Raw genomic sequence first — 27,040 nt, forward strand, 5'->3', positions numbered from 1 at the left:
CCGGCGTGCGCGCGCGCGCGGGGGCCCCGGCGGAGGTCGGGGCGGTGCCGCTGCCGGTGTCGCTGTCGCGGGCGGTGTCGCGATCGGTGCCGATAGCGGAGCCCCCGCGGTGGGTGTCGCGGCGATGGACACGCTGGGCAGGAAGGTGGTGGTGTGCGACAACGGCACCGGGGTGAGTGTCTCTCTCCCCGGCGGCGCCCGGGACCCGCCCTGCCGCCGGGGCGGAGGGGGAAGGGGAAAAAAAGCCGGGAGGCTCCCCCTTCCCCGCTCCCGGAGCCGGCCCGGCTTCCTGCCGGCACCGCCCGCGGGCCGCGCCCGCCCGGCCGTGCTGCCGCTGCCGCCACCGGGCCCGGCCGCCATCCCGGGCCCGGGAATGAATGGGCGGGGGGAGCTCCGGGCCCGGCGCCCGCTGATCCCGTGATCCCAGTCCAGCGGGGACCACCCGGCGGGATGCGGGGCCGGGGCTGCCCTGCCCGCCCCCGGACCCTCGGCCTCTCGCCGTGTTACCGTCGGTATCTGATTTCTCGACGTGACCCGAGCGAGGCTCTGTAGCGACGCGAGTTTAGCCAAAAATACCGATTTTTAAAATTTCTGAATGAGCGCATTATACGTGGGGCAACCAGGATGTGTCCTCTGTGCGCAGGATTATTGCTTCAGGGAAATGTTTTGGTGGGGTTGTTGGTTTTCTGTGGTGGTTTTTTTTTCGTTTGTTTGTTTTTTCTGGGGTTTTTTTTTTAAGCATCCTTTCATTAGTACCTTTCTGATCCACAGTGTAAGCTCAAAATTGGCATTTTTTTTAAATACCTTTCTGATCCACAACGTACCCTCAAAATTGGCTTTTTTTTTTTAAATTTCCCCGTCCTTTTCACCTTTTCTTGCTTCCTCGAGCGTGCAGGCACCCACTGGAAATCCATCCTTTTGTCAGGCTGCGAGGCACCTCGACAGGAAGTGAAAAAGATACCATTTTAGAGCAAAAAGAAAAGAAATAAGATGCTCTTTCCCCATGGTAAAATTTTTTTTTTAGCAATCTGGGGTTTCCCCTAGTAAAGCAATATCATTTTTATTATGGAGAGTTAACATAACTGGTGGTACATTGAGATCTTTTGAATGGCGCAAAAAAAAAAGAAGTTTTATTTTATATAGACACTTGGAATAAAAAAGAATTTTCTTTTCTTTTATAAGCCTAGGTAGAGAACAGCTGAGACAAAGGATGCTGCTGGTAGACATTCAGCATCCTGAATTAGAGGGTTCTCCAATTAGCATCTGAAATGATTAGAATGGTTCAGGAAGAAGAACTAGAACATCATATTTGACAGGTCTGGGGTTTGACAGTTTTAATGTCTCTTCATTTTTCCTCCTATAGCAAAAATTATCATTATTAAGGCTGGAGTCTAGAACATTTGGCACTTTTTACAGTCTCTTCTAGGAAAAGGAAAGGAAAAAATGTAACATTTAGCACTTTTTTTTTACAAAGGGATATGGAAGCTGTTTTGCTTTTTTTTGTTGTTGTTGTTTGTGGTTTTTCAGTAATAATATCTTTATTATTTAATATCCCTGTTGTCAGGCCCAAAAGAGAAGAAAAATAAGAGCTTCATCCTTCTCTATGGTCCCTTATATGGCAATAATCACTGAGTTGTGAAATGTTTGGTGTATTGGTAGTGACAGCAGTGTTGTGCTTTGGCTGGTCTCAGGTGTGGGACATGGATAAAAGCTTTTGTCCTTATCAAATTTCCCAAGCTGTGCCTGCAACACAGATTTCTTTACGACATAATATATCTTTTAATTCCAGGGACATCTTGGATTGATGCATTTTTTCCCCTCTGTGAGTTGTACCAGCAGGGTATAAAAAACCTCCCAGCAGTGGAAGGTGCCTTTATGGTGCGAGAGGAGGGGCCTGTGTCACTCCAGCTTGTGTGGCTTTGGGTCATGTTTGGCCTCTGAGCAGAACAACGTGTGTAGGGAAGTACCCTGGCCACAGAGCTCCGTGGGTGGGAGGGCAGAATGTCAAGAAACAATGGTTAAATCAGTAAAACTCAAAATATTTAGATTGAATTGGGGTAATTGAACTAGTATTGAGATAACGAAGAAGAAAATTCTGTTCAGTAAATCTTTGAGGCTCAACTGCATTTGAAGATTATCAAGTAGCTCTATATTGTCAAACCAGTATTTTGATGATAATATTTTTCCTGTATGACAAGAGATGTTCTATGTCAGAGTGATTTCTGACATGTCATACTTAAAACCGTGATTGAAATTAGATCTCCTACCAGGCGTCAGAAATGTTAGATAAAAAAATGGAGAATATCCTTGGAAAAATCAAGTGCAGGTTTTAAGTTCAGGCTTGTCTTTGAAATCTACTGTTCTTGCTAGGCTGCACAAGGGCTTTGAATGTGTCAGGCTGCAGCCAATCTTTGAGGAAGAGGTGACTAGAAGGAAGTTCTTGCAACACGTAGTGTAGGAGGGAGGGAAGCAATGGCACCTCAAAGGTCTAAACCATTAAAGGTGGATGTTCTTATTGTTACAGGACAAATGGTAAGTTACTTAGTGGCCTGTAAAATTGCTGTAACTGTGTTTAGGGCTTTTGTTTGGGAGTTGCATCAATGGAAAGAATCAAGCACAGAGATCTGATAAGAATATTAGCATTCATTTTAAAACTTGTCACGTGACCTATTCGTGAGCTTCCTCATTCTTTTAGTTTGAAAGAATACTTATACATGCGAGTTCTTGGTGTTTGATGACTCAGTAGGAAGTGAAAGAGTCAGTATAAACCACAGTGAAATGGAGAAGAAACTATATATGGTAAAAGTTCTTACATACATGGCCTTGCACACAGGCAGGCTAGGTAGCTGTTCTTAAAACATTCTAAATGTGTGCAAAAATAAATGGTGGTGGAGTCCCTGCAGAAATGGGTAAATTCATTGAGTGCTCATGTTATAGTTCGAAACATGAGCGTTGTGCTGATAATTGTTGTGAGAGGTGGGCACAGTAAGACATGGAAGAGAAACAAGTACACTGTACTTAAACTGGAGAGTTTCAAATTGAGAGCGGCAGGAACAGTGAGTGTTTCGTGCTGGGCACTAGAAAAGAGAAGCTGATTCTGTTCCAGGTTACTGCAGCTCATAACGTTTACTCGAAGATTTTGGAGGATTTCCAGTAATGGACAGGAGGGAGAAGTGTCTTACATTTCTTGTACCCCTTCAAAATATCATAACTGTCCAGCATCTATTATTATACAGAGCTGTGTTTTTTAGGTGCATTTACCTATTGGTAGTTTTACTGAGTCTGGTTCTTCAGCCAGTGTTGGGTCATCACAAACATACTGAACCACCTGAATATTCAGGATTATGTCAGGGAGAATACTACAGCAGGGATGCTCCCATTGATGGGGAAGCTGATGTACAAGGCTCACTTGCTGTCATGTTCACCAAATTTTTATGTAGACTGGAGAGGGAAATTGCAAATTTGAAGAGGAGTTAAAATTCTGTCTGTATATGGCTAAATTTATAGAACTTTGTAAAATGTAATTTTTAAGGTGGTCTGTTCTGGTCTGAGAGAGGTAGGGAACAGACTGGGAGTGTCCAGGGTTAATCTCACTCACTGCAGTTCACATAGATTAAATCTGGTTTTGCTTGTGTTTTAGGCTGGTTGGAGAAATGACAATCTGTTTTTAAAATCTAGGGTTTGTTCACTGCCAACGTAGTTAATTTCCTGGGAAGGTATGTCAAGGTTTTAATGCAGAAGGGGTCTGGAAGTTACTATTGAGATCAAATAGTAAGAATAGTGGTTTTGTAGGTCAGCAGTTTCTAGGTCAGTGTAGTTGTATGTGATTTTGAGAGGTATTTTTAAGGTTGGCTGAGAGGCACTTGCTGATTTTTGTGTGGTAGTCAGTGCATATCTCATATCTCAGTCGTTTCTTTATGAACCTTGGGGTTCCAGCAGGGTTTAAAAGTGTGGGTAGTGGAGCTTCTTGAGGGCTGTTCCAGGAGCTTGAGTTGTAAAGATTTATTTAGATATTATTTGTCCTGTTACTTCTGTTGACCAACGTGGTGGGTGATGACTGGTAGGGAAGTTGCTTCATGCTGGGGGAGGGGGGCAGAAAAGGAGGAAAAGCTGTAGACAAATATATGGGTGCAAAGGTGTGTGTGAGGTACTGCTTATGGTTGTACTTGAAATAATTCAGGAAGCCCTAAGCTGGAGGATGGGATTGTATTAGATGTTTCATAGGACTTCTTTCTAGCTTGACCAGGCCCTGCACGGTGAAATTTATAGCAAGCATACCTCCATACTGTAGAAGCAACAAAAATTGTGTGATTACCCTTTATGCAGCAATTTGCTAAGCCTGAAAGGGAGCTTTTTTTCCTTTAAATTTGGACACCATTATTTGGGCTCAGCTCAGTCCTTCAAAATGTCTCATGCGTTTCCTCGAGTTTCAAACTTCTGGTAAAGTCTTCTGGTGTATTCAGGTAGTGTGATCCAGAAATGCTTGAGGCTGCTCTTTGCTTTTTGATAGCAGCACTGCATTCTTGAATACACAGATAAGATCTATATAACTCCTAGGTACTTCTGGCTTTAACACAAGCAAAGGAATTTATAAGTACTTGCCTTTTCAGATTTAAGTAGAATGAGTGAAACACGTTGTGTACACAGTGTCATTCTTCAGGTATTCCAGACAGCTCTGCCTTTGGAGACAGCAAGAACTGAATGAGTGAAAGAAATCAGTCACAAAAAAGCAAAAAAAACCAATAAAAATCCTTTCTCCCTCTATTACCCCATATTTAATTAAAATATCTCTTTGACTCTTTGTGTGACTGGCTTGATAAATTTCTTTCCAAAACAGGTGTTCTTTTTTACTGCAGTAAGGTGAATAATTACAAGCAACAGCAAGTGACTTTTCATGTTCCCGTTAGTGTAATGACAAAATTCCTCTCACTGCAATTAGCTGTACTCTTTGCTGGGATAATTGTTCCAGTGGCAGCCTTCAGACCTCGCTCCGGAAAACTTGGTGAATGCTTTGAAAATGCTAGCAGATGACTTTTAATACAACCTGAAGTGGCTAATTAAGTTTTGGGACAGGGTCCCAAGGAGGCTGTGAGTTGCCTGTCCTTGGAGGCTTCCAGCACCCAAACTGGTCAAAGCCCTGAGCAACCTGCTCTGAGATCAGGGGTGACTGGTTTTTGAGCCCAAGGCTGGACCAGACAGCTCCCGAGGTTCCCTGCAGCCTGAGTGATCCCGTGGTCCTGGGTTACCACTGCTGCACCTCAGTGGTTGAGTAACTCTGCAGGTGAAAATGTTTTTGTTCTGGCATGTTAATACAGTGCAAGATGCAAAGTGTGCATATGATACACGCATGTAGGATAGCTGAAGAACATAACTTGCTGTTCCCTGTGAACTAAAATTGTAACTTCTTGCTGACACATTTAAAGTTCATGGTTAACAACTGAGCTTCCTCTAGTGACTGTATATTTTTTTTTTTTAATGTTCAGTAAATTGTCCTTGTTTTCTTAGTGTATATACTATCTTGGGACCTGGTGATATGAAGCTTCCTTTTGTATATATTTGGGTAACAAACCCTTTCAGAGCATCCTGCTTGGTGTGAACTGCCACCATCTGAGGTTTTGGTTGTACTGTTGGTTTTAGAAGTGCTTACTGGAAACTTTATCCTTAAAAGAAACCTTGAAAATTATGGAACTTCGAGAAGTCCACCTGAGTTGCATAGACTTATCTGCTAGTTCACAGTTCAGCACTTTTTATAAGAGTATAAAACTTGATTTCACAAGGTTTTGTTTTTTTTTTTCTGGTGTGTAATTCATTATGCTACTGTGTGCTTTAATTGGAGAGGTGATTTAATTAGGTCTCATTGGGTACTCATTATAAGGTGATCTATTATAAAATTACGGATTTCAGGTTGCTGGAGGACTTTTTTATGGAGTGGCCAAATCCAAATTCAGACACCAGACTCTTGTACACCTCACAATGTACTTAGTTGTTTTAATACCATTTCTTAAAAATCTGACAGTCTTGATTCAGAAAACATTCTGGAAAATATTGTAATATTTTAATGCATCATTTGAAATGTGTAAAATTGATTTGAAAATATAAATCCAGTTGGTTTCCAGTGGGACACATGCTCTTAAATTTGGACTTCTAATTTTTTTACCCCAAACCAGGTTTCTATTGGTTAACAAAAGTAATGCATATTCTAATAAAATAATTTCTTCCTTTTCAGTTTGTGAAATGTGGCTATGCAGGCTCAAATTTTCCAGAGCACATTTTTCCAGCTTTGGTTGGAAGACCCATTATAAGATCAACTGCTAAAGTAGGAAACATTGAAATCAAGGTAAATTTTTTTGATTATTATTTCTTTCTGACAGATGAAGATACACAGGGCAGCTTTTGACTTACGTTATGTTTGGAAATGCTTTCTCCTTAACTCTCCTTTATGCTCTTTCAGTATTTCTTGATTCATTTCTGTATTGGATTTTAGCCTGTCACAAACTATATAAGGTTATGGAGAGGGTAATCTAAAGCACTGGAGGCCTTCAGGTAGTACACCTGAGGAGGCAGCAGGTAGGGCTCAAGTGGTTCTGGGCAAAAAGGGGCTTCAAATGCCGATATGTGAATGATGTCAAGATTAGAAGGCAGAATTTGGACAGAAGTGACTGACTGTCACCAAGCTGTACTGTGAGATTCTGAGATAGTGTTGAAGAACTGCTGGAGCTTCCAGGTCTTTCTATGGTTTGCTTTCTACTCACAGTTGATCACCTGTGATCTTGTATGAGATGTTTAACCTTGGCTGTGTTTGCATTTCATTGTTTCTATTGTTTTTGTTTTCCTTTTGCTGTTGATGGACTTGGGTACTGCACAGCAGTTAGAGAGGCTCTGTCCAGGCTGCTTTGTCTTGGGACATTATTCCAAGACATGAGGGGAGAACCATTGTTTGAGAATCTTTTTCTGAAGTCCAGGGAGCTGTCATTTCTCACTTGTTTTATAATTACAGAGTAATGCTTTGAGTGTTACTAGTTGCTTCTGCGATACAGGCTTCAGTAAATGTCTCAGCCCTGCTGTGGTCACATCCTCCCTTCTTGCTTCCAGCCACACAATTCTCACCTTGTGCTGGTCATGCTGCTTGTGCAGGCATGTGGTGAGCCACTTTAGTGAGCTGATCCAGCTGAAAAAGAGGGATTTCTTTGTCAGGTAAAGTTTTGAATGCCTTACTACACAGTTGTGCAAACTCCAGTTGGAGAGTGAGGGAGAAGCAGGAGGCAATGCAGAATTGTAGAAGTCCTCACTTAGGCCAGTGAAAGTCAAATAGGACCACGTATACACAGGCTTAAATTTTGCTTTCCATATTGCTTCTGAACAGCAGCTTAGGAAAAGAAAAAGTTGGCCTAGTCTTGTTCTTTATTTTCAGAACCTTGTAGTCAACAAGGAGAACTTGAGTTATCTGACTTCTGCTGCTGCCTGTAAAACAGTTGTAGTATCAGCAGAAGGCCACACAAGGAAGTCAAGAGGTTGAAAGACAACAAACCTTCCCAAAATACATTCATAGGGGGGTTTTTTTGTGTGTTGCTAATATTGCAATACTGCTTTACCTTGTGTCAGCTAGGACAATTTGGTTGAGAGGATGGAGATCTTTCCCTTTCACAGTAGAGAGGATTTTTTTGTAAGGAGAGGGAGAACATCTTCCTTTCTCTTGCAAGACTTGAGGACAGGAGTTTCTTTGGGTATCTCCTTGAACTTGATGTGAGGAGCCTCCTTAAAGGAGATCCTGGTAAAGTTTTATGAAAGTTATGCAGTGATTTATGAGTCTGAAGTCCAAAAAAGATTTTCTTGCATGAAATCTGACTGTTGAAGTTGTGTTTTTTTTGAGCTGGTCTGATGCAGCCTGTCCTGCCAGTTTTGATATCCTCTGATTACCTGATAACTTGTTACAGATAACAGTGTTAAATTAAAAAGATAGGAGGTAGAGGTGGGTAATTACTATGAAATCAGTGCAAAAGAACCAGTAAACTATAATTTCACATGCACTGCTGGTCTTCTGCTTGAGCATGGATCACATGGGCGTATTGTACAGAGTATAAACCGTGTCTAGATTCTTCCTACAAGTTTTGTAGCATCTACCTATAACAAGTTGTCACCTTTCTTAAGGAAGCAGTATATCAAGAGAAGAAATCCCTGCCACAGATACTTTGGGTATACCAGTAGGATTATACAGTTGGAAGACTTGTTAAGTGTGAGTGCTGGTTTTCTTTGTGAGATTCTTGCAGATTTCCTAAAAGAAATATATTTTAGCAGATGAGTTTTATGCCAAAATTTAATTCTAGGCATTCACTGTGAGTTCTTACAGGATAAGTTTGAAACTGAGTAAAGGAAGCTGGCAAGAGTTTAACTTTTCAAAACTATTCAGGAAAGCTGTCATTCCTGAGAAATTCGGAAACTCTGTGAAAAGAGCCTGGAAGCTGATCAAAACAGTGGTTTTCATCCATCGAGTTACCAGTTTCAAGTTGCTTTGCCCATATTTTCTGTATGGATTTTCCTTTTGGCTAGAAGCAGGGATATAGCTTTTTCTCCTACTCAGAGTCCTCAGTTCAGGACATAAATACAGGAGTTCAGTTATTAGTGGGATTATTTTGCTTAAAATTGCAACCTTAAAACTCTAAACCCAGAAGGATAGATGCTGCTTTTAGCTTTTACTGACTTGCTAGTCTTTGCAGCGGGTTTAGGGGTACTAGTAAGTCACTACTGATTAGTAGTTTTCAGTTCTTGGATATTTTAAATGAAATTTTTAAAACAAAACATAAATTTAGGATTTGTCAGAGCTAATTATGGTGAATTGCCTTGTGCAGAGTCTTGTCTGCTTCAGATAAACACCTTGCCCAGGGTAAAACTCCATTGTTACAGAATATTTATACACAGAATCCTATTTATGAGAGATAGGCAGATATACTGATCCTGTTTGCAACCTAGGATGCATAAACATGACATGCCACTGACATGTAGCAGTAGCTTCCTTTAAAGAGACGATTTAATCTAATACCTTGAGAATGTTAGTTTGGCCCTAACTAAACTAACTCGGATCATTTCCTGCTGTACCTGCATCTCTTTTCAGCCTTATTCTACTGTGTACTTAAAGTAATTTGAGAATTTCATTTAGGCCTTTTCTGACTTTCTTGCTTCTACCTTTTCTTCACCTTTCTTGACCTGTTGAAGTAGAATAACAAAAAGATGGTAAGTGAGGTGCCCCTGTGCTTTCTGTTTACCATTTTTGCTTGATGAGACCTAGTAGCTGTTATGTTATTTTTTAATGCTATTCATTGTTTTGTCTTGTCTTACATTTTACATTTGAATACATACTTGTTTTGGACATTGTTCATTGCTTTGGTTTACTGGCAAAACTAATTCATGAGAATATTTTATGTATTGCTTCTAAGTGCTACATAACCTGTAGTTTTGCAAGATGCAAGAATAACACTGAAAGATCAACATGAACTCAACATCTTTAACAGTAGGAAGTGCTCTATTTAACATTAAAACTCAAGAGTTTGAAGAAATGTTCAGATTTCAGTCAGACAAACATTCCTGAGTAACCAAGTGGTGGAAATATTGGATGTCACGATACTGATTCCTCTCTGCAACTCAGTTGTGTCGTCCTTCTTCCTCTTCACCTGCCAAGCGTGCCTGTTTGTTAGTGTGCTAGCACTAATGTTCTCAAGAGAGAACAATTGTTCTACCCTTTATCTTGGTTTTAAAAGGACGTGAAAGTTTCGTGCAACTTTCACTTTGCACCTTTGAATAGCAGCTTTTCCTGGGCTGTGTCCTGTCTGGCAGCAGAGAGCCTCAGAGAACAATGCACAAAAAGGTTTCCAAGTCTTCTAACTGGTGGAGTTTCTGTCATCTTAAATTCTCATGAGTAGTGTGGCTGTGTGGTGGAGTTCTAATAGTACGGTTTCAGCAGAGTACCTTTGGTTCAAAACATTGGAGTCCTGACTTTTGTGTTCTGTACAGTCGAGAGCTGAAGCGTGATCTACTGTGCAAGGAAAACAAACAAAACACCTTGTCAGTGAGAGGGGGTGGAAGAAGAATGGTTTAACGTAAACTATTTTCAGTGAACTTCCTTTTACATGGTCAACAGTAACTAGGTTACTGTTAAGGGCATTGTAAACCAGACACTGGATTTTTTCGCTGTGCATCTTTTTTTCCCTGGCATTGAGTAGTAGGTTGAGTAATCCTCACTTCCAAGTTTGCTGTGCCACAGCAACTGCAAACTGCAGTGGCATATTTTTGGATGAAGCAGCTGGCCTTTTTTTTTTTTTTTTTTTGGCAATTAATATTAGTATGGACACAGGGCTACTGGTATCTAGAATTATGTTCTTATAGGCTAAGTACGAGTGAGTCAGTCCAGGCTTCTTTATCCCAGACAACTGTGGGATATAATAGGGAGCGAAGATAAGATGTTATTGTACATGCTTCCTCTGGGAAATACGTGGGAAAGGAGAAGATGTGATGCTACTAATTTGAATTTGCAGTGTTTGCATAACTAACTTTAATAAACAGATTGCTTAATCAGTGTGAAATGACTATACAAACTGCATTGGTTGGTTGTGTTTGTGCAAGAATGCATTACTTGGGTTTTTGGCTTGAAACTTCTGGCAAGGAACAGACGAGGTTATATTTTATATTTAGATGTGTCTCTTCACACCCTACTGACACAGGCAATATGTAAACCATTGTTTCTTTTAATGTCTAGTGTGGAACTTACAATCTCTTATTTGCTTTTGCTACTGTTCGGTATGCTTATTCACCACTCATTATTCCTTTTTTGGTATTGTGCACAGAAATTTGCAACATGCATGGAAAAATACTCTGCCAATCCCACCTACTACCCTTATGTGCTGTTTTGCATCTCAGCTCTTAGAAATTAGTATTTGATAAAATAATTTTGGAGGTGTCAGTGGAGAAACATCTGTACTTACAGAGGTACTCGTAGTCTCTTACAGGGTTTATTGGTTTGTTTAAGGTTAATTGAAATTGAATTAATTGAATTAATAATGTTCATTTTGGAAAAGGTTTGGGATGGGTAACAGCCAAATTTTAAATACTACATGAAATATATTCTACTTCTCTCCTAAGTACCTGAAAATGGTTCAAAAATGTGGGCATTGCTTAAGAACACAGCTGGACACAGGCTGAAGCAGTTCACTGTCATTCTTGAGGAGTTTGGTGTTCAGAAAACTTTGCAAGCACTGACATGTCTCTGTATTAAAATTTTCACAGGATCTCATGGTTGGTGATGAAGCCAGTGAATTACGGTCAATGCTGGAAGTGAATTATCCAATGGAGAACGGCATAGTTCGAAACTGGGATGATATGAAGCACCTTTGGGATTACACGTTTGGACCAGAAAAACTTAATATTGACACAAAAAATTGTAAAATTCTACTCACAGAACCTCCCATGAATCCAACTAAAAACAGGGAGAAGATTGTGGAGGTATGTCTGTCTAGTAGAAGCTGATACAGACTGTCCTTGAAATATTGCTAAGAGGTTTCTTGTTCCATCAACACACAGTGACTGTCTGAGGCAAAGCAGTTCTGTTTTCTAACCAAAACTCATCCTCAGCCATAGTCATGAATGCTCCTGAGCTTAAACTGAAACAAGCTGATCTCATTCAAAAGCTGTAGCAGGCTTCTTGTCTCAAGCCATACCAGCATTAGAACACAGAATTGAGAATACATGTCTGTCTGCATATATCCAAGATTCGTTGATTATGAGTTATTAGATGAATGTTAATTACTTTAAATGACTTGGACTTCTGTAAGCCAGTAATGCTGCAGAGGAGATGGGAGCTGGATGATGCTCACCAGATGGAGCGGTGTTGTTGGAGGTGGTCGAGACAAAGGTGTGATGACAACCCACACTAATCATTAATTAGTGCTAGGGATTATCAATGAGAGCCTTCTAAGAAGGAAGGCCTGATTCTTGGATCCTCGATCTCAGAGGGCTGCCCTGGGTGATCTGAGCTCCACCTGAACCTTGTGTTCATGTCAGTTGTCAGATATTGTTTAGCTCCAGTACTATGTGACAAAGAGATAGTTTTGAAGAGCAATAATGTTTGACGAGAACAAAAAGTTTAGTTTCCTGTTCTGTTTGTTTTTTTTTTTTCCTCTCAAGCATCATAGGTATTTTCAATTAATATAAGTATTCAGTGTAACTAAAATGTAATTAAAAAAACCCTGCTGTTAGAATACCTGATAGGATGGGAAAAATGGATTCCAAGTCTGTAACCATATCCATTTGTCAGAGCTTTGAATATCAAAGCTTGTATATATATTTTTCCCCCAAATTTATTGCTTATTCTAATAAGAATTTATATTTATTGTTACCTGCTGACCTTTCCCTTAAAATCCTTTCGTTGTCACAAGTACAGTAGTGCTTTTTTTCTTTTCCACTTGCAACATGGCAGTGAATGTATCTATGCTAATCCTTTCTTTCAGGGACTTGGGAGCAAATGAATTCTAGCAAAGGTAAAACTTAAGTGAAAAAAGTCAAACCATGCATCTAAATTCAGCATTTCTTAGCAATTGTGGACATTAGGGACCTATTACACAACTATTATGTAGTGCAACACTAGTAATACCACGTCCTGCACATCAGTCAGCTGTGGTGTGATAGGCATAGCAGATTATTCTGGGTGGCCTCCATGTAGCAGGAATGGCTGTATTTCCTGTCCAGGCTTCTTTGCTTTTCAGCTGTCTACAATGGTGTTCTTGTTTCTGTTTTCCTGCTGAACACAAAAGGCTGGATTTTAGTTATTCTGGTATCAAGCAATTCTATACCATAAATTGAAAACAGTATGGCCTCTGAACTCTGATAAAATATTTGCATTGCTCCATTTGCTTTTTTTATACCACTCCAGAGATTGCAGATACTTAATCGTGATCTAGAGGATTAGTAAGAGCTAGAATCCATTTCTGTAAATTTAAATTTGAGTTACACAGAAGCTCACTGTTTCTATTAATATTTTTAATGGAACACAATGTTATGAGGACTTGCAATATTTATTTTAACCACAGTGTATTTATACTCCTTCTGTTTTTGACATGGCCTCCTCCTTTCCAGGGAGGGTAGCCCAGTGTGAAGCAGAGGACTGAATGAAGATATTTCCTAAAGCCTGCAGTAAATATAATAATGTCTGTGCAGTTTGGGATACAGAGCAGTAGCATTCTGAAAGGAAAGCTTAGTCATCTGGACCATATCAAGAGGATAGATAATTACATATGCTGTCCCTCATTCTATTTTTAGTAATTCTCATTCCTTACCTCATTTCTTCATCAAACTCAGCCTCAGAGTTAAGGCAACAGGTGTTCACGTGACAGCTACATTGTAAAATATGTATTTAAAAAGTGCCTTTTCTTTCACAGCATGTACTGGACACTGGTTGCTCTTCAGCTGAACCAAGTGCTGTTTGTCTCTCTCTGCTGCATTCTCATTCTGTAACACCCTCAGAGGCAGCCAGACTGTAATGGCATATCAAGTAGCTGTAGAGATACTCGAGCACAGTCACTTCTAATCCCAAACTAGAATTCGTTACCATTCTTCCCAATTTTTTTAATTCTTCCTTTCTAGTTAGAACATCACTTTGTAGGTAATCCAAAATCTGCTCTCAAGGGAAGAAGAATCTTTTCATAGAACATCCTGCTCAGTATTTACATCTTAAGATTTGTTAACATATATGTCCCATGTCAAGGCATTTTTCATGTCAAATATGTCTTGAAGGAAAGAATAACGACCCCCAAAAGGCCTTGCCTATAGGTTATAAACGGGTTTGGTACAACATGTGAAGGGCAGTAACTAATGCCATTTGAGTATTCATTTTGTTGTATGAAGTTGATAATTTAGGTTTTCCTTATGTTATTTTTTCATTTAATAAACACGTTGTTTGAAAGTCTCATCTACTTGGAATAGTGTCGGGTTTAGACAATGACTACTCATATGGAATCTCTTTGAGTTGCTGCCCTTTCAACTGTTCCCTTTCAGTTCCTTTTCACATTATTCTAACAGAGGAGGTTCCTTAAATAGCTCAGAATTCTAAAATTGTCAGGCATCAGCTTTTTTTCTTCAACAATATTTGGATATCTTTTACTTGAGCTGTGGGAGTACTTAGGATTTAATCAGTTTCTAATCCTAGAAGTTGCAGAAGGGCTCAGGGGGCTGCAGAGTAGCAAAAGCAAAACTTCTGTATGTGTTGAAATAATGAGAGTTCATCTGTTTTTCCTGGTAAAGCATTTTGAGGGGAAAATTGCTGTACAGTATGATTTGTTTACTTGGCCTTTTTTGTGTTTATAAAGAAGACAAGATCCTATAAACCCTACATCCTTTAATCTTGGCCTGTTTCTTCACTGAAACTAGCTTAGTGCTTAAGGGAACCTTGTGTGCAAGACAAGCAGTTACTTCTCATGTTTCAGTATGAGTTCTGCAAACCTGCAGTTTTCTGTCTGTAGTGGAGTTTGCACTAATTTTAGAAGTTTGTCATTGGTTGTGCTTTAAAGAAGTGAAAAAGGTGGCCCAGATGCAGAGAGAAACCTGTGACACTGGACTTGTTGTAGTGCCAGATGCACAGGAGTCTGGTTTTACTTGACAGACTCTGCAGTTGTACAAAGTCTGTGAGGCTTGATGTGCAGAATAATAAAACCCTGAACTTCGTTTTAGAGGATACACCTTTAACAAACATTTAGTTCCCAAGTCACACTTCAGTAATGAGGTGCTTGTCTGGTCTGCAAGTACTGCCTCCCACTCATTAAGCACTCTGGAAAAGGGCTTAGTAAAGCTGCAGAAGTCGGTGTGATTTTCTTGTGAGTATTCGCTTCTTGTAAGGGTTTTCTTGTAAGCATTCTGCTAAACAGATGTGGAATATTTCATCTGGCTTATCTGGTGTGAACAGGTGAGGTATAGAACTGAATGTACTACTGTGTTTTTGATTAGTAAAAATATAAAATGCTAGAAATACAGTTTTCAAACACCTATGAAATTTCTTTTAGTATTTGGCCTGCTTTTGGGAGCTAATTTTTGCCTTCATCTTACAGGTTATGTTTGAGACGTACCAGTTTTCTGGGGTATATGTAGCCATCCAGGCTGTTCTTACTCTGTATGCTCAAGGTAGGCAAAAATAACCTAAAATCTCTTTAGTTTATAAATGTGTTGCTGAGCCAAGGTACTAATAAGGCATCACTGGGTCTTGGGCTTAATTCAGCGCTGTTCTCTGAGTAAGCTCAGCTCTAACTGACAGGCTTGCTTTTTGTTTTGGGGAAATATTGATAGGTATCACTGTCAGTGTTATTTTCATGGATTACAAGCATACGAGGATATGCTTGTAAATGTAAAATCCTGGTTTATCAAAACTGTTACTGTTTCAAGGTGTGATTGTTTTGCCTTTGGCACCAAGTCTTAATGGCTGACTTTTGATTTTCTGATCATGAGTGAATTTCAAGATGATGATCATGTGACTTTTCCAATATTTTCAAGGGGGGGAAATAAGTAGAAAGTTGAGTCTTTTGCTGTAGATAAAGTAGGTTAAAAGATCCTCAGCCTGAGCAGAAAATTAGGGATTGACTAAATCCAGTGGAAATTCTACCACTGGCTGCAGTCCATCTAGGATTTTAAGGAGTGACTCAAGCACATCAGTTCTAATACAATGACTCCTTACATCTGTTTATTAGTGACTTGGTGTATTTAGCTGTCACATAGCAGGACATAAATATCTTTGTCCATTAACACATCATTGCAGTTTCTGTGTCCAAGAGCCAAAGTGATGGGGTACTGGAATGACTGTTATGCAAGGCATTAAAACTGGTTAAACCAAAACCACTTTTGCACACCTGAATATTAATTTTATTTGCTGCAGTCTGTGCTATTACGTTTTTTCCCCTTGCTTTTGCTGTGGTTTGCTTCTTTTAAGTATTTAATTGACTCACATCTACAGTCTTAAAATCTACTGTAACTGTACATGTACCTTACTGTGTAGTGCTCAATTATTTTGTGAATAACAAAATAGTGTCACAGAGCAGTCTGCAGTGTTCCTACATACCATCATCTAAAACAAAGTTGAAGACCTTCTAAGGTGTAACAATCAAGGGGCCCATAAATAAAACATTTGCTTTTGAAAATAAAAAAAGCCCTTTAAAACATCTTTTATATTAAAGGTTAAAGTAGTGGCTAAAGTTACATAGAGATGTGCCTCGTTTCAGTGCATTTTTAAAGCCTTCCTTTAAAATATGTTTTCTTGCTTTAGGCAGCTTGTGAAAAACTATAAAACTATTTTCTGGTCAACTTTCACCATTGATTTGTGCCTCTAAAATAAAGAAATGTATGTTTCTACACGTTTATGATATCTCAGTTTTTTACACCTTAGAAGTTAATGGTTTTGTGGTAAACTTTTTTCAAGAGAGTGGATTTTTTTTGGTCCGTGACAGTGGATCTGATTCAGCCTAATGCTACTTCTGTGTGGAAAAAATTAGGTGTATGCTGTGCAGTCCAAATATTCTCCACCTTATGAAAGCATTGGTTTGGTTTTTTGAATACCAGTCAAAATCAACTAGTCCTAAGCGTTGTAACAAGGTAAAATCATGGCCTGAATATCTCTTAAGTTTCTTCGTATTTGAAAATTAATATAAGGGTGAACATATACAGCTGATTCTGTGGAGGAATTTGTGCCCCAACAAGCATTTAATGAGCATAGATACTCTCTTTTAATTAGAGTGCAATTTAAGATGTCAAAACACCAGGTAAAATTGCAAACGGTAGAGTTCTAAGCATCTAGGTAAAAGTAGAGGTAATACTTTCAAAAAAAAATATATGAAAGCATTTGTTACTATGAACACATTAAGTTTAAAATCGAGTGGTGACTGAGGGAACAGAGGTTGTGTTAAGATAACAATGAAAAAATCTTAAACTCGCTACCATTCTGCTCTATTTACGAAAGTACTAATAAAAGTTGCACCTTTTTTTTTTTTTTCCTCCCCATTCTTTTAGGTTTGTTGACTGGTGTTGTTGTGGACTCTGGAGATGGTGTAACCCACATTTGCCCAGTTTATGAAGGTTTCTCTCTCCCTCATCTCACGAGACGGTTAGATATTGCTGGGAGGGATATCACTAGGTACCTCATTAAGGTAAGCTGGGAAGAGTTCTTAAAGGTTGAGGCTGGTATCTGTGGTACTTTGCTTCAAGTTAAAATCCCTTGATAGCAATAAACCACTATACAGTTTCCCTTTATTATTCATATGTTAATTTAGATAAAGAACTCCTTTGTCTCTGTATTCCTTCAGTCTATTCTTATGTTTCCTCATGTAAATCACACGTGATGATATTGATGTTATTCAGAGACATCACATTTTCTTAGTGGCAGTCTTGTAGGAAGGGAATTTATTCCATATTTGGGAAGGAAAACCTCAAAAGTTGGCTTTCTCAACACATAAAATGAAAGCTAAACTGTATTCTCTCGGTTCTACTCCTCTATTTTCAGAAAGACTTTCTTACAGTGTGGAAAACAGTGTAGTGTTTCTTCCCTGATTATTAAATAAGACAGCATGTTTGAAAGACAGTTTGTTTCTTTGGGTGCTTTAAGTATAAGCAGCATTCTGGATTGACAAATTTGATGGTTAAACTGGAACACTGGAGTGTTCTGAAGTGAAGTGCTAAAGATAAGAATCATTTTGGTTATCTTTAATTTGTCTTTGTGATGGTTACACTGAAAGTTGTAATGATGAAGAAAATTTCCCACTTGGAGTCACGCTGCTGCTATTCCGCTTTTCTGATCATAACGGATATACCAGGATGGATTTGTCTCCACACTAAATTTGCAGTTAAAAAAGGGAGATGAGCTTTTAAAGATACGTGTTTAAGTGTACACCTCTACTGAGAGATCTGGACTAACGTGCTGTGTTCCCTCCAGCTCCTCCTGCTGCGAGGTTACGCTTTCAACCATTCTGCTGATTTTGAGACCGTTCGCATGATCAAGGAAAAGCTCTGTTACGTGGGATACAACATTGAACAGGAGCAGAAACTGGCACTAGAGACCACAGTATTAGTTGAATCCTACACGGTAAGTGTCTTAGAGACAGTTTTTCTTGTCCTAAACTTCCTAGGTTTAAATTCGTTTAGCTTTGATTCCTTCACAATTTTTCTTGGCAGTAGCTCGTTTCCCAGCCATAAGAGTCTGTTAGAATCAGATTACTTGGTTCTGGGAAAAGCTTCTAAAAGCTTTTTTTCTTTTGAGATTTTCCATAAGACTTTGCACTCGTTTTTGTCATTGTAGATCTTTGAAATTTGACTATTACAGTGTGGGAACTTGTAGAGAAAGTGGACTTTTTCCAGCATATCAGATTCTTTCAGCTTCATCCATATAACAGTGGGACATATGAGACTGATATCTGCTGTCAGGAGTGGTAAAATTGCTCCTAGTGGAAACTTCCTGTGATCACACATGGGAGAAAATAATTTGCGGAAAAGCATTACTCTTGCTGTAAGATCATCTTTTAAATTGATAATAGGAGTTGGTATTGTAAGGAAATGTTTGGTATCGATGTGTCTGGTCCCTGATGTCTCAGAGTGAGTTGCAGTGATTAAAGAATTTGTGTGTTCTTTCAGTAGTAATGAATGACTTCTTGCAGTGCTGACAAGTATCGACAATTTCCTGTTTTAAAACATTAGGGAGCAATGTAGGTCATTTCCTCTTGGTTTTTTTTAGTATTCAAGTGGCTAAAAGTAGCCTTCTCAATGGTGTTTTTGCTTCACTAGCTCCCGGATGGCAGGATTATCAAAGTTGGTGGAGAACGGTTCGAGGCACCAGAGGCTCTTTTCCAGCCTCACTTAATAAATGTAGAAGGGGTTGGTGTGGCTGAGTTGCTGTTTAACACCATCCAGGCCGCTGACATTGATACCAGGTAAGAGCACAAATCCTCTGTCAGGATACAGGGGTGATGTGAGAACTGCTTTCAGAGTAACATTTTTTGCTTTAGGCACTAATGTGTGTTGCTAGGAGAGGGCATATGCTGGGAGAGGGGCTCAGGCTGTGGTCTTGGAGCTCAGCAGGTTGTCTGGAAACTATTTTGGTGTGAATGAGCAGATAAAATCTTGAAAGCACAGGTTTGTTTTTTTTACTGCTGCTTTGTGGTAAAGCATGAGCAAGTCTGTGTAGTCACCATTTTTTAGATTTGTATTTGCTCCCCTGTCCATACAGGTATCTACCCCTCTTAACAGGGTAAACTATACAACACTAGAAAGACTGTTTTTCTTTGGGTCAGGTCTGAATTCTACAAGCACATTGTGCTGTCTGGAGGGTCCACCATGTACCCCGGGCTGCCTTCGCGGCTGGAGCGGGAACTGAAACAGCTCTACCTGGAACGAGTTCTGAAAGGAGATGTGGAAAAGCTCTCGGTGGGTATCGAGCGGCTGCTTCATTCGGGGGGACACGGAGTCTTATCCTGAATCCCCACTAGAGGGAACCAAGTAGTCAAAAATGAGAGGCTGCGGGTGGCCCTCCGTGTGACTTGCAAAATCGCTGCCTCTCTGTTCTTCACACCCCTGCGTTTCCTTTGCAATAGTCACCTTTTAGTCCGTGCTAAAGCAAGTAATTCCTGAAGTTATGGATTAGTTCGAATGTAAAGTGGGCTAGGACACAACTTGTAATGTAGGCTAAACAAAGCTAAGGAAAGTCTTTTGTGCCTTAAAGTCATCATTGGGCAAAAATATTTTTTTTTAATCTGTGAAAGTTTTGATTCATACTACAAATGAAATACTCAGAAGTGAGAGGCTGGAGTTCAAGTGGAATAAGTTTTCAGATTTCATTGCTTACTGTGATAAGGAGGCAACAGCCACACACACATTACAGAAATAACACTGTGTTATAATGCTGTCTGCTTTTCAAGGAAGAGATATTTACAGAGAAAACTCCTTTGAGTGGACTTTCCAATGTTGAACTACATTGAACTTCCCTGATTCTTAATACAGTGTCCTCTAAATATCTTTTGTGGCAATATGGAATGACTCAGTTGTACAGAATGTTTTACAACAATATTGCACACAAATGACTTGCTCTTGAAGTTAGAGCTTTAGCATTGAAGAATTTAAGGGAATATTAATTTGTTAAGCTGGTTGTGTAAATTTAAAATCTGTTTCAGCTGTCCTTCTAAAACTGGGTATAATTGTAAAATATTTTGTGATTTGATGATCTGGTAACTTCTGATAATTTTAGCCATTGAAGCTTATGAAGTATTTCACCGTTTACTGTGTTCATGAAATGCAAAAATTGGGTCTTTAATTTTATATTCTGACTGCTGGACTTTTTGTGGATATACTGAAAGTACAGTTTTGGAGGAGGTGTCAATAGCTGTCTCTAATTTCCAGTGCAAAGTAGTTATTTTACTTGGGTTGCACAAGCTGGAGGCTCACACGGAGCGCCCAGTGAGCTGACGTTTCAGTTCTTTGGTCGCGTTTTTCTCACTAGACAGTTTTCACTTCATTGTTCTGGTGGAAAGCCCGGTTTTATCTTTGAAAGGCTTTGTTTCAGGGATCCCAGTAACAGTTTCTTTCCTTTCTCTTAGAAATTTAAGATCCGAATCGAGGATCCACCCCGTCGGAAGCACATGGTGTTCCTGGGGGGCGCGGTTCTAGCAGACATCATGAAAGACAAAGACAACTTCTGGATGACCCGACAAGAATACCAGGAAAAGGGAGTGCGTGTGCTGGAGAAGCTTGGTGTGACTGTTCGATAAATCCCAAAGCTTGTTCCCATCACATGTCTAAAGCTTTTTTTCTTTCATTGCCAATCTCTGAACTCACTCAGCTACATGCTATGGAAGGGCCTGTCTTGGCCTTTTGACCCAAACGTCAAGTTTTGTTCTGGTTTCTTGGGGTAGCTTTTGTTAAACGTTTCTTAATGTGGCTAAATTTGACTATTAAATTTGACCACTTCCCTGCAAACAAAACGGAGCAAGAGCAGCCTGTCTACTTCATTGTTCCTTCCCAGTAGGCAATTGGGTAATTCTGGTAGGCTTTTTCTTCTGGGTTTATTGCTGTAGTCCTGCTAGCTTTTGTCTCTAGTTCACAAGGAGTTGTGTGCCTTTTCTAGCATAAGAAAACCTTTAAACAAGAGTTTTTGCTATTGGATCATTGTGGTGATTATCTTTGCATCTTTATGCCTCTCTCTACATCAAGTTCAATTTTTTTTTCTTTTCCTGCAAATTAGGAATTTTGATTAAACATTGCTAGAAACTAGTTGAAGTAGCTGGAATGGCTTTAACACACCGTTTCCATGTAATGTGGTTCCATATGCACTGCTGCCTAAACTGGCTTCTGAGGGGGTTTATCCTTAAAGGTGGTGGTGGGGGGGCTTTCAGACTGTATTTCTTTAAAGTGGGAATGTACAGTTGCCACAAATGGAGACAACACCCGATGTTCTGGCAAATGTACATTTGTGGCCTTAGGTGTCTTTTTTTTTCTGGAGAGAGGAGACAGGTTTGAGCTATGTTGCTTTTTTTGTTAAGGGACAGCTGGGGGGGGTCAGCCTGACCCAAAAATGCCTCTTTTTATAACTAAATTTTGGTACCACGTTGTCTCAGCATAGGGAGCAAGAATGTTAAATTAGCTATTCTGTAATTGTTGAGAAACTTAGATATGCTGAGACAGGAGCCTCTAAACTTATTGAAGTGATTTAATACTTTCAGAAACGCTTGTGAAAACTGTAACTATAGATATTAAAACCCCCAGAACTAAGTTTTAAAAAAGTCTGATGTTTTAAGTGCTTGTGTGTACATCAGAAGCACTTCCATTAAACTTTACAAGTATATTAACCTAGTGCCAAGTAGTTACTGCAAATGAATATTTCAATGACCAGTGTTTATTGCAGCAAGCAGATATTTATAAACAACCAGTGGCAGTAGGTTATAAAGAATGACTTATATTTCTTCCAGTTAAAAATAACATTGGAATATGAGATGTTGTTGGTTGGTAAATAGCCACAATTCATTCTATCCCGTCTTGATTTTTGATACTTAACATGGGATGGGGAAGGAAGTGAAAACCAGTGATGAAAATGCTGTTTTCGAGAAAGTACATTAAAGCTGAGCTGTTTTAAAAAATAGAAGTTGTCACTAGTAATTATCAGCCACCTTCTCTGAGTATAGTTGCCTGTATTTTTTTTTCCTACTAGCAGACTGGTAACTATCTTTGCAATAAAATCTGCCTTACAGTAAGCATAGCAAAAACTGCCAGTTAGACTTAGTTCTACTTTGCTTTCCATGGAAATAATACATTACTTCTTGCTGGTTTTCAAAGCCTACCATGACATTTAAGCGTAAGGAAGTTAAGATCTGCTTTTGACTTCCAAAGCTTGGAATGTACAAGAGATGCTTTCATATACTTGCCATTTGTCTACATCTTTACATTAATAATTGACCCCAGGAACACAGAAATATTAAACTCCCTTGGATTCTTAAAATCTGCTTTCTTTCTAAATCGAGCAGACAGCTTCCTTTGGCTGAGCGAGCCAAAGGGGCAGAAACCATGTCTGCATTTCTTTAATAACAAGACAGTCACTATAGTATTGCTAGTAATGACCATTTAATTATAGGTGGGTGGGGTTTTTTGCAGCTATATTTACTCTTAACTTGAACAATATGAATTTACAGGCATGCCGGTCGTGCCTCAGTGCATGCACTTAAGCAGTTACTAGATTTTTGGGGACATGAATGTAAGGGGTACTCTGAATTCCTGTAGTCTTCTAAACATTTAATACACAAGACTTAAAAAATGCTGTGGGCTTGCTTTAGAGCTATGATTTCTCAAGTGACTGTCTCTGGGCTTTTCAGACAGTGTTGGGAATCATGGAAATAAACCAAAGAATGACTTAAAAAACTTTTTTTGAATGACAATCTGTCATGTGGTTTTTCAAATCTAGACCTTGACCCTGCAACCCCTTTTCTAAACCATCTTCTCCCCTGTCCATTGGATTCAGTTAGGTATGTGCATGTTTGAATTAAGGTTTTGGAATTTGGCCCTTTCACTAGAGAACTTCACAGCACCATGAGTAATAAATGTCAGTTGATTGTGCAGAATCTTGGGTTTCCATGGAAACCATGTATATATTAAAAAAAAAAAAAGAGGCAACTAGCATTTTAAATTAACTGTTATCGTGGATTCAGAGGAACACATATGTAATCCAAGTGCTGAATGGGGTGTTCCAGTTGTGCTCAGTGTGTGTGTTTGCACACACAAGAGTGTGTGTGTGTGTGTTCTCTCAGCTGACAGCTTCAATATTGCTATGAAAGCAATCTGGTTTTAAAGTATTTTTTTTTTTGAAGACCAAATAACTTGAATTGTATTTGCAAAATGCTTCAGCTCCTATAAAATTAGAATAGAAGATGCCGCATCAGTTGTAAGTTTTTTGGGAACATCCTATTTTTAATGTTAAGCTGCTTCAAACCCTCCCCTCCCCCAGTGTTCTAGGATGTTAACCGATGTAACACAAATGGCTTTTTATACAGTTCTGAATAATGTTAACACACAACACTGGTTGAGACCGTGAATGGAAATAAACATCTATTTAAATTGACAGGTCTTTTCAATACAAAAATAAAATCAGATTTTTTTCAAAGTAGATTATGTTTGCTTTGTTTCCTTTGGGAAATCACAGTTCTGTCAGTTTTTCTCTAACTTAACTTCCATCACAAAACTACCATGAGCAGCTTTTGATGAGGAAATCTGACATGACAACACATTCTCTACTGATTGCTGTCATACTCTGTTCTCTAGCCAGTACCCCACTCCTTCCATCCCAGTTTCTTTGAAAAGAAAATAAAATCCTTATCCTTGGACAGGAATCTTTTTCTAGTTCAACTTCAGTACTGCAAAATGGGAAGACCCCTTAAGTTGTACTGGCCTCAGCATCCTTGGCTAAGCTCAGAAGCCACATAATGATGCCCTGTTTAGAAAAAGTCTCTTTGGCATTGTGACTTTGTGTGCTGCTTCACCTTCATCCCTTATTTTAACTGATAGAAAAACTGTGTGTGGGGTTAACCAGTTGCATTCAGAAGGATAAACTGGTTTGAAGCAGCTCTTGCAGCTGAAATCTTGTAATTCTGGACTGGTTGTGTGGGTTAGTGACTGGTCCCCCAGTCACGATGCATTTGTCTGGCGTTTGAAAGGAACTCGATCAGCCTCTTCCCTCCTCCCCAGCTCATTGTGTGTGCTGTGCTGGAGGTGTGTTCCCCAGGCATCCTGTCCTTGGTAGGATAATACCTTTGGATTTCTTAGAAGGACCCAATATGTATACTTTGGCTCTGGATACATCTGTCTCAGTGGCTTGGTCAAACACTTGTCATCTTAGGGATAGATACAAGATAGATGGGATTTTTAATAGGAAGAAAAAAAAAAAAGGCTTCCCAAAACCCAAGTCTCTGTTCCATCACTTTGCATTCTTGGGAAAAAAATAAATACATCTGCTCTACCTCTGCACAGTACTAATTCATGTTCCCTGCTCCTCCCCTTTAGCTTGTTTTTCCTGGCATGGCCTTTGTGTGGAAAGGACTAAATACAACTCAGTTGACATTTGCCAGTCAACTCTTTCAATAGTGAATTCCTCCCTGCAGGCACTTCAGCTATTTTCCACAAACTAGTGTCATTAGCTTTTTCAGTGCAGTGAAAAATCAAAGTTTGCCTTTTTGTTGTTGTTGGGGTCTTTTTTGGTTGTGGTTTTGTTTTTGTTTTTGTGGTTTTTTTTTTTAATTTTTGTTGGTTTTAGTTTTTTTTAAATCCAAATACATCTCTTCCTATGTTTTAGCTACAGGGAAAATGGTGTTAGAAAAAATTGATTTGGACCTTTTCAGGAAGTATTTAACTAAAATTTTCTTTATTTTAACCCTCACCATGTGATGCTTGTTCCTTTCTAAAGAATTGGTTTGTTCTGGTGGTCACAAAGTCACTGTCACTTTGCCATTATAGGCCTCAAGAAAAAAAGATCTTCCATTCAGAGTAGACTGCTAATTGTGCCTCTTACCTTCACTTCATTACAACATTAAGATCAGCTTTAAGTAACATCCTCCCTGTAAATTGCTCACCTTTCTCTAACCTGGTGCTGCAGCCCCTTGACCCAACCAACAACTGCACAAAACAACACTGCAGTGCACATCTGCTTGTTGCCCAAAAAAACTGGAGAAGAGATTTTTGCCTGCCTTGTGCCTCAGGCAGAGTTCTGGTGCTTCTGGAGAGGAGAGGAAGCATGGGACTTTGTTTCTCAATTGTTTTTTTAATTTTTTTTTCCCTTTGAAAGCAATTCATTAACACTGAAGATCAGGGAAGCAGTTTCTATTCTAGGTCACGAATAAGGCATAGGAAGAGTTTTAGCAGAGACTTGGGATGATAATAAGGGGCATCCTCCAGCCACAGAACTCATGTTCCTTCCCATACCTTTTTTTTTTTATTATTATTAAAAAAAAAATCACTGTTCCCCAAAGCCTAGGACTAGTAATTAAATTGTAGCTGCAGGAATAATGACAGATAGGGGCCCCTTGCCTACACCTTTTCATCTCTGCACCCATCTCCCATCTGGTTTTTGTTTGCCCTAAAGCTTAAGTGGTTTCAAGATCCTCCTCTTACTGGCTTGTTCTCACCATGTGCCCATTTTAAATCTCTCCAGGTATTTTAACGAATGAATTAACTGCCAGTTGTTGACCCCAACATAAGTAGATCCTGTAAGTCCTGATTCTCATCAGGCGCTTTTCTTAGCGCAGCGACGCTTCTGGGGGCTACAGATTGAAACCTTTGTGTCATCCAACCACTTTCTGTTCTAAACCACTCTGTGTAACCCTGATTTTGGCTTTCCCTGCCAAAGCAGGAAAAGCAAGGGTGGCATTAAGGACATGAAAGGCAGTATTTCGGGAAGCGCCCAACCACATAATCTCCTCGGAATATTTTAGGGGTTTCCTGTTGTAGTGGATATCAGCACTACTTCCAGCTACTGTGGGGCAAGTCCAGTAAGAGCAGGTGGGATTTACATTAGCACCTGTAATACTGGTAGATTTGTCCCCTCAAAGTCTTCTTGTAAAGAGGGTGTTAGTGCTTCTCATGGTGTTACTGGTAATAACCTGGAACACCAGCCTTTGACACGTGGTCAGTGCTGGAATCCACATAGTGCCACGTGAGAACAAGGTGCTGTAATGATAATTGCTTATTATCTAATTATACAAGAACTTACAGCCCCAGAGGGTGAAAACAAATTAGATGGTTATCTGCTCTTAAAATGGCAACAAAGAGATGAGGAAAACTCATGCTTTCGGCTCTTTTTCCAGTACCGTCAGCAAAGTCACGTGTTCCTTGAAAGGTGAATGAGAAATTCCAGGATGGATAAAGCTCTCCCCATCCTGCTGCAAGGACTGAGGCAGGGAGCTTGCTTTAAAGTGAGTCGTCTACCTACTCAAAAGCAACTCAACTTTTGTGCTCCAACTCAAAATGAAGGAGGATTCACTGGCCCAGGTTATCCAGAAAGGCAGCCCATGCTGGCCTTCACAGCCATATGGGTCACATTTTACACTTGCTTGTGCAGAATTTTAAAGATAAAGTGTCTGGAGCGCTTGGTCCCTTGGTGTGGATGCAGTGTGCTGGGGACAGGCCTTGGTTTTACCCCATGTTGAGACAAGCAGTTTCCACCTAGGAAAGAGCCGCCTGTCAAAAAAAAAAGCAGCTGTGGTTTTTTTCTGTGTGATTCAAGACTATGCAGCTTTTGTTGCAGCAGTAGTATGCCTCTGTAAAACCCCTTATCCTGTGTGCTGAGTCCACTAATGATCAGCACCTTAGGCTCTAATTTAACTTTGCAAAAAGTACCAGACAGCTTCTACCTCATCTTGAGCCACGTGTCTTCCTTTGGAGTCCTCATTCCTGCCTCTCAGCATTCATATGTTATCACTGCCCTGGTGAAAACACCAAGCCCTCACTGCTTAAACCAGGGTCTCCCAAATACAAGGGATTTGCCAGACTTTTCAGAGCAAACACC

At 39.7% G+C, this 27,040-nt stretch overlaps 1 protein-coding gene across 2 annotated transcripts; it reads left to right on the forward strand.

Annotated features, from left to right (window-relative positions):
• Positions 1-19: 19 nt before the first annotated feature.
• ACTR2 (ARP2 actin related protein 2 homolog) lies at positions 20-23,650 on the forward strand. 2 transcript variants are annotated; one of them, XM_027663062.1, is made up of 10 exons: positions 26-172; positions 6,227-6,337; positions 9,214-9,228; positions 11,275-11,490; positions 15,084-15,156; positions 17,029-17,165; positions 17,948-18,097; positions 18,793-18,938; positions 19,299-19,431; positions 20,598-23,650. In XM_027663062.1, exons 1-10 carry the CDS (start codon positions 125-127, stop codon positions 20,766-20,768), a joined length of 1,200 nt encoding a protein of 399 aa, XP_027518863.1. In that variant the 5' UTR covers positions 26-124; the 3' UTR covers positions 20,769-23,650. The 2 variants fall into 2 exon arrangements, with proteins under 2 accessions (XP_027518864.1, XP_027518863.1); XM_027663063.1 differs by lacking the exon at positions 9,214-9,228 and having other exon boundaries at positions 20-172.
• Positions 23,651-27,040: the final 3,390 nt, after the last annotated feature.

Source organism: Corapipo altera, unplaced genomic scaffold (assembly GCF_003945725.1).
Source record: "Corapipo altera isolate COAL_440 unplaced genomic scaffold, ASM394572v1 94, whole genome shotgun sequence".
Taxonomy (NCBI): domain Eukaryota; kingdom Metazoa; phylum Chordata; class Aves; order Passeriformes; family Pipridae; genus Corapipo; species Corapipo altera.

What these genes read in the sequence shown, in the direction of transcription:
- ACTR2 (XM_027663062.1), top strand. Translation starts at nt 125, where the DNA reads ATGGACACGCTGGGCAGGAAGGTGGTGGTGTGCGACAACGGCACCGGG. An exon ending in ACAGGGAGAAGATTGTGGAG is followed by an intron (nt 11,491 to 15,083) that starts GTATGTCTGTCT and finishes TTCATCTTACAG; the next exon opens with GTTATGTTTGAGACGTACCA. An exon ending in TATTAGTTGAATCCTACACG is followed by an intron (nt 18,098 to 18,792) that starts GTAAGTGTCTTA and finishes TTGCTTCACTAG; the next exon opens with CTCCCGGATGGCAGGATTAT.